Source organism: Pteronotus mesoamericanus, unplaced genomic scaffold (genome assembly GCF_021234165.1).
Source record: "Pteronotus mesoamericanus isolate MK-2021 breed Mesoamerican mustached bat unplaced genomic scaffold, CSHL_Meso_final contig_20, whole genome shotgun sequence".
NCBI lineage: Eukaryota > Metazoa > Chordata > Mammalia > Chiroptera > Mormoopidae > Pteronotus > Pteronotus mesoamericanus.
In genome coordinates this window covers 45777258-45791081 of record NW_026555085.1, presented here as the reverse complement: position 1 = coordinate 45791081, position 13824 = coordinate 45777258, and the positions used below count along the sequence as shown (strand labels likewise).

The 13824-nt window shown below is 41.5% G+C and overlaps 1 protein-coding gene across 1 annotated transcript in view; it reads right to left on the bottom strand.

Annotated features, from left to right (window-relative positions):
- ZNF292 (zinc finger protein 292) overlaps nucleotides 1-5735 on the bottom strand; it is an 88901-nt gene extending 83166 nt beyond the window's left edge. Inside the window, exons 1-3 of the mRNA XM_054569683.1 lie at nucleotides 5091-5735; nucleotides 2416-2512; nucleotides 1670-2303 (exon numbers count right to left, since the gene is read on the bottom strand). Of these exons, the coding sequence (XP_054425658.1) occupies nucleotides 1670-1837 (168 nt within the window). The 5' untranslated portion in view covers nucleotides 1838-2303; nucleotides 2416-2512; nucleotides 5091-5735. The remainder of the gene's footprint in view (nucleotides 1-1669; nucleotides 2304-2415; nucleotides 2513-5090) is intronic.
- Between the last annotated feature and the right edge of the window lie 8089 nt (nucleotides 5736-13824).

Below are 13824 nucleotides of genomic sequence, written 5' to 3'. Positions count from 1 at the left end.
TTTATTTTCATATCTAAAATAAGTCTTTATATCTAAAAGACCAATTAAGAATGAGTGGGTAGTGTCAGGGTAGTGAAATATGAAAATTCCAACAATTCTTCGAAACTAGGATTCAAAAGAATGACAGGATCTCTAATTTTGCCATAGGTATTTATCAGACTCTGGTAACCCTAAGGGAACCTTCACATTGCCTATATATACATCCTCCTAGACAAGTCATCACTTATCTCACAAAGTTGCTTTGTTTTTTTGTTTTAAGATAATGAACCACTACCAAATAATTAGTGACAATAATGAACATACAGCAATGGAGAATTTTTTGTATGGTAGCAAGTATTCCTGATCTTATAAAAGAAAGATTTCAGAAGTTGGAGGCTAGGAATTAAGCGAAATGGAATCTTCTCTGAAATGCTAAAATGGTCCACCATTGTTCCACCTTAAATTCCGTATCTTTACAAAACAACTTTTTTATGCATTTACAGCTAACTCTAAAGGTGACCTGTATAAGTCGTGTCTTTTTCCTCAAGACAATCTAAGCAAAATCTTCACCATAACCACCAGCAGCATCCTTGAAATCTCAGACATAACTGGAAGTTTCGTAATCAAGTCCAAATGTAGACCCAAGAAGCTCCGATTTCTATCAAAATGTTACTAACGTTCTAAATCCTGGTTAGAATGCAATTACTGGAAAGCAGTGTCCTTGTGCAGGGAAGGGAAGGGAAGGTCTGAAGCGGACCTGAGCACGGGTCCACGAGAACATCAGTCCTCTCCGTTTCACCAGGAGGCCAAAACGGGAAAGATTCAAAGTAATGGGGGGGGGGGGGGGGGGGGGGCGGGGGGGAATGGAGGAAGGGTGGGACAGAGACAACCGTAGTACTCGAAGGGTGAAAGCAAAAGAGAAGTGGACTCTGGAAAAGCAGATCCACAGGGACGTTCGCGCCCAGGATACACATACAGAGACAGCTCCTATTTGGCAAAGAGAGCAACCTTTGCTATGGAAGTGGTGCATCAAGAAAGCAAAGACAGGAAGACACAACCTCCACGCCCCTCACCCCAACCTCTCGCCCAGCAAGAAGGGGTCGGCAGGGACTGCTTCTTGAACGTCAACAAAGGCCCCTTCAATCCCAAAGCGAAACTCGAACAACAAAGGCCTGCAGACAGCGAGGACCAAGCCGGGGGCGGGACGGATGAAAGCTGGAGGGAGGCAGAGGAATAAAACCAGAGGGGGCGGAGGCCCTTCGGAGTAGGAGACAGAAGCGCAGAGGCGGGGGGCGCGGTAATCCCCAGTGCACAATAAGAAGAGGAGGAAGACAGGGACCTGGCCTCCATTTGGCCCCTACCCTCTCCCTGGGGCGGAGAGGGCTCCGGTCCTCGCAGTCTACATCTCCTCGGCCTCGGGGACAGCACAGCCCGAGTTCGGGGAAGGAAAGGGGAGGGGGATTTTCCGCCCAGACCACAACTCCCTTCCCCCAGCCGGGAGCTGCGGACAACAGCAGCCACACAACGGCACCCACACAAAGGCGCCTTCCCCGCACTCCCCGCTCCCGCCCCGGCGGCGGCTACAATGACTCCAAGGCAGAAAGGACCACCACTCGGCCACCAGGCGCTCGCTCGCCCTCTTCTCCTTCTAGCTGGGGGGAAGGGGGAGGGGACCCCCAGGCACTCTCACCTGGCACAGCTGCTGACAGTATTCTGTGGCCGCTTCCACGGCCGGCACCTGGCTCTCCCGCAGCTGTCGCTCCAGTTCTTGGAGGCGCTCTCCCAGGCGCTGCAGTTCCGCGACGCAGCCGCCTCCTCCGCGACTCAACCTCTCCTGCTCGGCCTCTTCGTCCGCCATCTTCACACCCCGCTCCGTCGCGTACGCACCTGGGTCACGTGATAACACAATGCCACGTTCGGAGGGGTCACGTGCCGAGCGCGCTCGCACGCCGCCGAGCACGTACAAAGGGCCCGTTGGGGAGGATTGGGGGCGCGGTGGGGAGAATGGCGCGAGGGAGCTGGGGGGAGGCGAAGGGAAGGGGAAAGGAGGAGGGCGGGGTTGGGGCGGTGCGGAAAACCGCGGTTTACTTTCCCCGGGCGGGAAGTGGGCAGCAGCGGCCGAAAGGGGCGGGCCGGTTCAGGCTTGTTCTCGGTCACGTGGGCACCTCGACCGAGGGAAAATCCTGGGGAGGGCCTCCCCTGGAGAGCGTCCTGATCCCGGCGTGGCTTTTCCCACTCCCGGGAGTCTTCCACGGACACATGCCCCACTTCCTCAGGAGGACCGGTGTGGGTCGCTTGGGGTAGGGGCTGCATTTGCAGTTGGCCTGTAGGCAAGCCAGAGACAGGGGAAGAGAGACGATAAAATACCTACCCAAGGACCATAAGCGTGAGAACCAAAGCGAGAGTATGAATTGTCAAATTTGTCTGACTTCTCACCAGTCTGGGGAGGAGGGAATCTAGTGTCTGAGGTACCAGTTCTCGCTCCACTCTCCTCTTCAGCCCCAAGAACAACTCTCCCCTGGAAACACGATTTCTAGGAGGGGCAACAAAATAACAGTTGCGTCAGATCGGAATGAAGTTCAAATCCTCATCGGGAGAACGGAGCAAATGCATGAAAAGCATAGCTTGAAAAATTAGACTTGTAACAAGATGATTTTAAACCACGAAAAAATTTCTAGAGTAAGTGATAGCCAACTAATCTGTTTCACTGTGATTTAAGATTCTTTCTCTTACACACTACAGAAATCACCATCACAGAAAACACGTTGTATATGAAAGGACTTAAAAGAAAGTAGGTCAAAGGAAAAAAAAAAAAAAAAAGGAATAAGGACTCCATTAAAAATCACAACGGAGGAAGAGAAACTGACACTAAAATAAAAGAATAATATAATCCAGAATTATAAATTCAACAGCACTTTTTCCTGGTGCTGCAAATAGAGATAGCCTTCTGGACCATATTTTATTTACAACCTGGAAAGAATGAATACTTGGCACTTGATCGAAACAGCGGAAGAGGTACTACAAAAATTCAAGTAGTTAATCCTAAAGTTCAGAATAAAACAAATACTTTGTTAGTAAGCACAAAAGAAGAAAAGAGGCTTATCTTTCTTACAACTGAATGATCTGCAGAAATTCAGAAATAATGATAGTGAAGAGACACCTAGTCTTTTCATTGTCATATTCCAGGAGACGTATATTTTCCTAGTACAGGCATTTAAAATAAAAAGAATTCCTATTGTGTGCGGCATCCTTTTCAAGAGATTTCTAGTATTAATAGAAAGTGTTCTTGACAGTATGTTGTCCAGAATAAATGTTTTGTAATGCATCAGTGGTGGGATGTTTTTGAAGTGCCATTATGTAAGGTGAGTAGACACAAAATGAACCCTTTATGAAAACCAGTAACAGATAAAACAGTAAAACACTTGTACTGATACAAGTTAACAGGACAGGTTCCTCACACATTTTCTCATGGAAGAAGCTGTACATTCAAAGGGTAAAGCACAAAGATATAAAAGTTATCACTGAGCCCAGGCTGGTGTGGCTCAGTAGATTGAGCGCCCCCCCTGCAGACAGAAAGGTCGCCTGTGCGATTCCCAGTCAGGGCACATGCCTGGGTTGCAAGCCAGGTCCCCAGTTGGGGGCGCGTGAGAGGCAACTGATCGATGTGTGTCTCACACATTGGTGTTTCTCTCCCGATCTTTCTCCTCTCCTCCACTTTCTGAAAGCAGAATAAATAAGATCTTATTTTTTAAAAAAATGTCACCGAAAGCTGAAAAATCAACAATTAGGACAGCTGATGGATTTTCAATATTTGCAGCCCACCCAAATCAGTAAAATATTTTAGATATCCAAATCAGGTTTCTCCAATTTATGTTATCTTAGGATGCCAGCGAAAATATAAAGACTTAGAAATATGGGATTTACCAAATGTGCCAGTAAATCCAAGGACACATGAGGTATCAAAGGTTAGGAAAGCATATTTTCACTTCAAGCATAATGGCTTACACCACACCTAATTTACAAAAAGGAAAAAAAGAAAAGAAAAGAAAGGAAAATATATCCAAATGTTAATTTTTTAAAAGTAGCCTGGGATTATAGGTCATTCCCACCTCCTGCCCATGATAGTCCTAAAACGAAGGAGATTTGATTAGCAAATTGATTCTGAGCACTAATGTTGTCTTGCAAACGTTGCTCCACATAGGTGACTAAATCTTCCATTTTTGTTTGGTATCTTTAAGACCTATCTTCCTGTTCATTCATCTGTTTCAGAGTGTAGAAATATAAGGACTAAGAGTGAGTTGTAATTATTTAACAATTATTTATTGAGTACTTATGTGCAGACATTGCTTGGTGGGAAAATCAAAGGTGAATAAAAACTATCCCTTCCTTGAGGAAACAGTTTTGTAGAAGAGTGACCTGCAATGGCAATACATACAATACAGTGTATTATTAAGAAAATGCATGTAAATTAAATGAATGTATTCTAAGGCGCTAACTAAAATGTCCACCAAATCTCTTAGAAGTGCAAGTTTTTAATTAAATGAGAAGGATTGGATATACTATCCCTTGGCAGGCCGATCTTGTCTTGGAGAACTCAGAAAAATTGTTCTTACCCATAGAAAAGGCATATCAACAGGTACACCTGACTTATTGTACCTAAGTCCAAGCTGTCAGTTAATGGGAATCATTACACATATACTTACTGAGGCTGTCCTGAGGGAATTCGGAGGCCCATTCCATTGAGAAAGCAAGAATAAACTCCGGGGCCAAGAGACTGCGTTTCCGGGGAGCTCTGTGAGGCTAGCGCGGGTACCCATTTTGGACACAGTACGACTGCTAGGAACGTGATATAACCCTATCACTTCACTCTCAAGATACTTGATTTCAGAGTAAATCTGGGAGAGAGAAACAGACCTCTACTCCACCCCTGCTATCACTAAAGCTGGGAAGTCCCAGAGGAAACAAACGTCTCTGCATGCTGGCCGCGCGTGCCTCCTTGCCTCACGAGTTCCCTGGGCTGCACAGACCTGTACTCGCCGGTGCACATTTTTTCTCTAGAATTCTTGAAATAGCAGGGCCTACCTACGAGCAGGAATGTAGCTGGTTTGTACCTTTTAGCAGAGCCAGGGGCCGCATCAGGGATGCAGCCAGAGAGGCGTCTGCAGATGACAGATCTCTTAGGACTAAGGCCCCGCACGTCATCCCGACCCTGGGCCCGCAGAAAGCCCGCAGCCGGGGCCGGCCCCTGCACGCTGGGAGACAGTGCGAGCCCGGCGGGTGGCGGAGAGCTCTCGCCGGGAGTTGACGTTTATCCTTCTCCGGCTCCGTTCCCTGAGTGGGCCCTGGCGACCAGCAAGGTCCGCAGGGTTGTAGTCGGGCTAACGGCTGGCTCTGCTCTGCTTCGCTAACCCTGTCTGCGGATTCCCACCTGGCCGAGGCCAGACTGGGCTCCCCCGGCAGCCCCGGCGCTCGCTCGCCCGGCTCGAGTCATCGGTCCCCGGTCGCTGGCGCGCAGCAACCTCCGCCCCGGCATTTGCAGCCGTGGCTTTTCCACCCAAGGTTGCAAATCAAGCCCGCAGAGTGGCTGTGGCTCCTGGCCTGGCAGCAGCGGCCATCCGGGGCCTCCAAACCGAGAGATTCTAGAGCCTCTCCAGGAAGCAGCGGAGCGCCGGGCCTACGAAACCGATCCGCGGGGAGGCTGGAGTCCGTCCCCCGGAGGCCGGGACGCAGGTACTGCTGCTTGCAGCTCCCGGGCTCAATCTGCTTACTTCCCAAGGGCTGGGCGGCCTGCTCTACACAGGCCGCCTCCTACATCTCCAGAAGGACTGGAGCCTATCTGTGGCTCGATCCAGTTTAAAGTCCTCCTCAAAGTCTGGGAAGCAGTGCTGTGCTCACAGGCACAAAGAGGGAGCCCAGGTTAAAGCTCTAGTGGAATCGGTTAAGTACACCACACTTTTTCACGGAGCACGTTTTCCTTTACAGGAACAGCGAAGCGGAGTCTAATAAAATATTGAAAATATGAGGCAGGTGCTATACTACAGAATTGAAATTATTCCAAAGACACCAGAAACGTTGGACCCACATTTAAGAGGATTAACTTTAGTCCTTAATGTCTTCCCAGAAAGATAATAGAATATATATTTAAATGAGCGGGTAATTAAATGAGGAGGGATGTTTGAAGTGCCTATTTGGATTTTTTTTCTTTCCATATGTGGAAAAGCCAGTGTGAATGAGAAAGAGTAATAACATTTTAAAGGAAAATACTTTTAGTAAAGCCTCAATCACTCAAACTTATAATCAAGTGAAAATAATTGAGAAATGAAGCAAAATAAAATCTGGTAACCATAAATATGTTATATACTGTCTCTAGAAAATTCTTGAGTTGGTTCATAGCATCTCTCCAAAGAAACAAGGAAAGAAATGTAGAAAGTGCCTTTCTTTACTTATATTTATAAGTTTTAATCATTGTATCTCATTTACCTCCTTGAAAATCCATCCCAGCACATCACTTTTGTGGCATCTGATTTTTACAAATATAACTGTCAAGGTGTGGTGAACTTGGAAATGTAGAGGCCTCTTTTCACACTTTTGCACATTAACTTCTTTGGAGTTTTGCTGAGTTCAGTGATTCTTACAGATGTATTCTTCAATATAACAACAACAACAATAATAATTCAATTAATATCAATTTGAGTATTTAGTATTATATTCATTTACTGGACCAGGATCAGTCCCACCAAGCACTTAGCCTCTACCACGCTTTTACAAAAATGTTCTTACTCACCATTCTTCTTCCAACAGCCTCATCTTCTTGAGCTCCTCTCTCAGAGCTCCTCTGTGAAAACTTCGTTTGCTTGGATACAACAACAGAAGTCTGGATACAACATCTGTCACCAGAGTGGATTTGACTGATTTGGTCTGCTTTTGCTAAGTCCCGCTTTCTGTACAGAAATAACCGCTCTTTAAAACTCTGGTATCTTTGATTTACAACTTACTGTATTTTGATTTGGAATCAGTCATCTTGCCTCTTATCATAGTCTAGAGATAAGCCTTATTCATAAGCGTGTAAGCCCTTTGAGGGTAGAAACTGTGTCTTATAGCCCAGCCTTCCTTCTCTAATACCCTTTGACACATTGCAAAGTAATGATAAGTTAACTTTATAACATTAATATGAAATTTCATGATATATTGTGCTTGTCAGTAAATGCCCATTAAACTAAATTCAATTCAGTTTACATTTGGCAGTCATAAATATGTATTTATACCTATCCTCATTCTATAAAATACCCTAGATTAGCCCTGTCTGGTGTGGCTCAGTGGACTGAGCGCCGGCCTGGGAACCAAAGGGTCACCGGTTTGACTTCCAGTCAGGGCATATGCCTGGGGTGCGGGCCAGGTCCCCAGTAGGGGGCACATGAGAGGCAACCACACATTAATGTTTCTCTCCTCTTTCTCCCTCCCCCTCTGTATAAAAGTAAATCTAAACAAAATAAAAGAAGAAGAGTCCCTACTTTAAAAAAAATATCCTAGATTACATAGGGAGATCAGAGATGCTTTCCAAACTATAGGAGCTCATTTACAACTGTCTGTTAAACAGTTCGAGGATCTCTGTTTTATTAATAACATTGCCTATAATAAAAAGTTACAATAGTATAATAAAAACGAGAAAAGAGATATGCTCAGTTGTTTCACTGTAACAGGTGAATGGCAAAACGGTGGGCTCTAACTTTCTCAAACTTTCACAAATTTAACCTGTGCTTTAGGTCCAATTTAATTTCTAAAAATTAAAGACATTTAATTTTTAAATGTCTTTGCTCTTACATTTTGTCACAATATTTTTTAAAAATTTTCTTCTCAAGAGATTCTAAATCTCCAAGCCGAACATTTTCTTAACATGACTGAATCTTTTCTCAATTTTTTCACCCTGAGCCTACCCACTAATATCTAGTGCACTGCTTAATGTGGAACCTGCTACCTTCCTTGAAATCTAAGGAGAATATAAATGTTAAGATTATCCCTGACTTATTCCTCAGGATCTGAATTATCTTAGAGCAGAACCTCTTAAACTTTAGGTCACTTAGACAATTCCACTGAAAAGCAGGATATCAGGCCACATTTCTAGAAAGTCTGATTCAGAGAACTGGGCCCTGGAAACCTACATTTCTACCCATTGCCTCAGGTTGCCTCAGATCATACTGTTCCAGACCTGCGGTTGTCTAGTGCTGCTTTCCTTTCTTTTCCTCCAACTCATGGCCCTGCGCCATTTTTATAAAAAATGCCTGAACTCCTTTCTTCTTGCTCCACCCACCAGTGGGCATAAACTATTTTTTAAAAAAAGTTATAACCAATTCTTCATAATTTGTTCTATTCATCCTAATTATTCAAAGCTTTTGTTTAGTGAATCATTTGAATGTTTGGCACGTAAATGAGTTCTCAGTAAATGTGCATTTTTCAACCCTTTTCTCATGCCTTCTCTAGCAATGCTACTTGTTAAGCAGATAAACTTGGTTACTTCTTAACAGCCCTATCAGAAAATGTGTGCAGGGACAAGAAGAAGAGACTTCAAAACTTTTCCTGTATTTATCTGCCTTAGTAGAATGCATTTTTAAAAAATACATGTAAGGGTAAGTGGAGAGGAAAGAGAAACTCATTTAAAATTTGATCTGTGAATTCCATGGTTCCAACAGTTCCTGTAGTTGCTCATGGGTACCATTACTTTTAAAATTATAAGCATAATTCATATTTGGGAAAAATTTTCAAGAAGTAAAGAAACACATGAAATTTTAAAAAATTAAAATCTTACATTCCTAACCTCTAGTCCCATCCTGTCACTAAACTAAATAGGTTATTTATTCTTAAGAATTTTTCTTCTGTATATACAGATATTTGTGTGTATATCACCACTCCCCTTTCTTAAACAAATTGACTCATATCACTCACCTGTGTGGTTTTTCACTTTACTTTTTTCCTTAATAATTTATTTAGAAATGTGTCATATCAACATTATTGCTAATAGCTTCATGGTATTCCACAGTATAAATGAGGTAAATTGATTAATTAACTGATGAACAATTAGGTTATTTCCTTTTTTACTATAAAAATCCTGCAGTGACCTTCCTTGTTGAAGTATAAGATTATTTGAGCAAGTACATATCCATGAGATAAATTCCCCAGTGAGGAATTGTTGGCTCAAAACAATATGTGATTTTAATTCATTCAGATGTTGCCAAATTGCCTTTCTAAAATGTTAGACCAAGTTATAGTCTCATCAACAGTATAGAAAGGAGCCTGTTTTCCAGCAATTCTTAGTAGTACTATGTTTTGTCAATCTTTTAAAACAATTTTATAGTTTAAAAATTATATTTCATTTTGATGACCATTTTTTAAATTTGAGGTCATATTGAGCATCTTTTTACTTGTTTATTGTTATCAACTTCTGAAGGACATAATCAATTCAAATAGAAATTACTTAAATCAGTTGTTAACTCTGTATAACATTAATGTGAAATTTCATGATATACTGTGCTTGAAATTGACTATTAGATTTTAAAATATACCCTTAAGGGGATGATAACTTATTATTTTAAGTCAATAGAGGAATAATAAAATGGAGCTAATGTTTATTTATTATTTAATATTTCTGCCAATAGAACAGCTCTCTGGTATATTATTCTCCTTTTCAATTAGTGACAAAAGGTAAATGATGTGATTCCTAGAAGAGTTACTTATTTTAGGCATGAAATATTCAGTGAAGGAAGAAGACAACTTCCTTTACCTTTGCTTCAGGATACCCAAGTCTTGCTCTCATTTCTATTCCACTGTAGGATTTCCTTCTTTGGTGCTCTGCCCTATTTCAAGTGTAGAATTTAACAGAACACTTACAAATACTCAACTGTCTGCTGCTTTGGTGCATCATTTAGAAAGCAAGACTCATTTCTCACCAAGCACCGAGTGGCATAACACAGCAGGGGAGTAAAGCTGAAAGAAGAAACCATGAACAGTTTATGTTATCTTTCTGCTTCGATTTCCTGTCAACTGCATAAGACCAGGACTTAAAAATGAACCAAGAATGCTTCAAATGAACTTTCAGAATTAAAGTCAAAACATTACTTTTTAACTTCCAAATGATCAGTCTGTGTTGCTCCTCACATGATTATTAGAAACTGCTTTACACATTTTTGTTTGAGGTCAGGAGGCTGTAACTATGAAAACTAGTTTTATGACAAACTCAATCTTGTGGATTATCTTGCATCTTTCATATAATTGAGCTACTTATATTGGAAGCAAAAGATTATTTTTAAAAAGGTAACTGGTCATAATTACTTCCCTGTATGAGTTTTTTGCACTAAGACTTCAGTTACTCCAAATACTTTCCCGTCAAAGCACAGTGAAAGTAGAGCACCTGGTTTGGTAAAGAGGACTGCAGGTTCACACACGTGCCTTGCAGTGTGTAGTGTAGGACGGCCAGGAAATCTGCAATGAAGGCCTTTATGAATTGAAGCCCAAGCTCCTCACTTTCACCTTAGATCTCATGAAGCCATTTCATGCACAATTATTTTGGAAAAGAACTTCCTTGTGACACTGTTACGTTTGTACTTCGGGGGCACATCTTCTAAGATTCTTAAGAACCGAACTTCTGTCTTAGTTACTCAAGATATTCAGTGATTAATTATTTTGTTTGTTTTTGCTTCCAGTGATACAGTGTGGTTGTATTACATTGGGTCTTTGATCTCGCCAGAAACTCCTTCTGCCTGCTAAACATTTTCCTAAGTTTCTGTCATCAACTTTCTCATAACCTCTACTTTGACAATTTCATCTATCTTATGGCTTTAATTTTTATTTTTATGAATGTGAACTTTTCTGAGTTTCAGCTTCACACACCTACCTGCCTGCTGGACAGCTCCACTAGATGTTTTGCTGGCATGTCAATCCCCAATAGGCTCATTTAGGTCCCCTCCCACCCTTGCTCTCACCCAGGCTAAGTTTCCTCTGGCTTTCCTATATCTATGCAGGGCATTACTATTTTTCCACATTTTAGGTTCCAAACCTTGAGTTCAATTTTGACTCTTTGCTTTCCCTTTCCTTTGTTTTTGCCTTCAGCGACACAATGTGGTTATGCCAGTTACGCAGACGTACCAAAGAAGCCTTTGTATCACTTTTCTTCTCCATTCCCAGTGTCCCCAGTGGCTCTCCTAAATCTCTCTTAAGGAAAGATTTCTTAACTTGTCTTTTTACCTTCTCCCTCTTCTATTTTGTGCTAAGGCTTTCTAGCTAGAGCTGTGCTTCTAAAGGACAACTGTGGCTTTACGGCACTTAATCTAGAAAAGGCAAACCCCCAAATCTGGAGTGAGCTAAGTGTGGGGGATTGGTTAAACCACTTTATTTTTCACTCTCTATTTCCTTATCTGTATTGTGGGTAATAATAATTCCTGTTGTGTAGCTGTTGTGATTAAGTAAAAATATGCACATGGAATGCTTCTTCCTAGCATTTAATTAGCACTCATTAATTATTAACAGTTATTGTTGTCATGTCAATTTAACTGCTCAAAACTGTCAGTGGTAGAAATTAAATAAGATACAAATAAATGGGAGCACATACTGTTTTCATGGACAGGAAGAATTAACATCATTAAAGTGTCCATACTACCCAAAACAATCTTTAGATTAGAATAATCTTTATTCTAATCTTTCAAATTAAAGATTAGAATAGATTCAATGCAATTCTTATCAAGATTCCAATGACATAGTTCACAGAACTTGAACAAATATTTCAAAAATTTATATGGGAACCACAAAAGGCCCCGCATAGCAACAGCGATCCTAAGAAAGAAGAACAACATTGGAGGAATCATGTAATATCAAACTATACTGTAATATCAAGTAATCAAAACAGCATGGTACTGGCATAAAAACAGACACATGGATTAGTGGAACAGAATAGAGAGCCCAGAAATAAACCCACACCTTTACAGTCAATTAATATTCAACAGGAAGCAAGCACATACAATAAGCTAAAGATAGTTTATTCAATAAAAGATGTTGGGAAAATTGGACAGATACGTGCAGAAAATGAAACTAGACCACCTTCTTTTTTTAAATCTTGTTAATTCCAGTTTTATTTTGTTTGGATCACATAGCATTTAAGTAATTTGGGCGCCAGTATGTCAATAATTAGGGCTCCATTTGGAGCTGTGATCAAGATAGCTAAAAATGCTATTGTCATCACATCCATCCAATATGGTTCCAAGTTGGGTATGCTGGTCTTTGCTGTTTCTAGCACCAGAGGACCTAATACAGCCTAGATTGTAGCTTTGGGCATCCATACTACAGCAATAAATATTTTCTCCTTAAAATTAAGACCAGCAAAAGACATCAATACAAATGTACAAGAAATTCAAACCAATAATGCCAAACTCATGGTAGCAACACAAATGTCAATAGCATTTGACTTAAGAGATGCAACAGATACCTCCAATCCAACCAAATCAAAAAGAAGGGGTTGAAAATCCCATGCAGTTGTAATAATGTTTTGGACTCTAATCTTTCCATGGGACCAATTCATTCCTCCAATGGCAGTCAACATTAGGATGCATAATCCTCCAGGTCCATGCATACCAAGATGACTGCTGCCTAAGACAGCAGTAACACACATACTCAAAATGAGGATTGCTCTTTTCAGTGGAAGATTAGTCCTGGTCTCCAGCAAAGGCGGGGGCAGAGTAGGCTAGAGACACCTGAGGAGAGACAGGGGAAGAAGGTCCTGGGGAGAGAACTGAGAGAGTAGCCAGCGGGATCCCAGTGCTGACTCATCCCACATATGGCAGCAGCCATCGTCTAGACCACCTTCTTATACCACACACAAGAATAAATTCAAAATGGATTAAACACTTAAATATTAGACCGGAAACCACAAAAATCCTAGAAGAAAATATAGGCAGTAAAATCTTGGACATTCCTCGTAGCAATATTTTATCTGATTTATCTACCCAGGCAAGGAAACCAAAAGAAAAAAACAAACGAATGGATTACATCAAACTTTGACTACATCAAAGGAAAACATCAACAAAATAAAAAGACAGCCCATGGAATGGGAGAACATTTCACCAATACATATGGTTAGGGTTTAATATCTAAAATACATAAAGAATGAACAAAACTCAACACCAAAACAAAACAAAACAATCCAATTAAAATATGGGCAAAGGACCTGAATAGACACTTCTCCAAGGAGGAAATACAGATGGCCAATTGACATATGAAAAGATGCTCAATGTCACCTCACACCTGTAAGAATGGCTATCATCAATAAATCAACAAACAAGGGCTGGCAAGGATGTAGAGAAAAGGGAACTCTTTCACACCGTTGGTGGGAATGCAGACTGGTGCAGTCACTGTGGAAAGCAATATGGAGATACTTCAAAAAGTTAAAATGGATCTGCCTTTTGACCAAGAAATCCTACTTCTGGGAATATATCCAAAGAAACCCAAAGCACTAATTTAAAAGGACATATGTTCATTGCAGCGTTATTTACAATTGCCAAGATTTGGAAGCAGCCCAAGTGTCCGTCAGTAGATGAGTGGGTAAAACAACTATGGGACATTTACACAATGGAATTCTACTTGGCCATAAAAAAGAAGAAAATTTTACCCTTTGTGACAGCATGGGTAGGCCTGGAAAACAGTATGTTAAGTGAAATAAGCCAGTCAGAGAAAGACAAATAACATATGATCTCACTTTTATGAGGAATCTAATGAACTAACTAGCAAAATAGAGACAGACTCATAGGTAGAGAGCAGGATGAAAGCTATTGAGTTGGGGGAGGGTAGAGGGTGGAGAGATTGAGC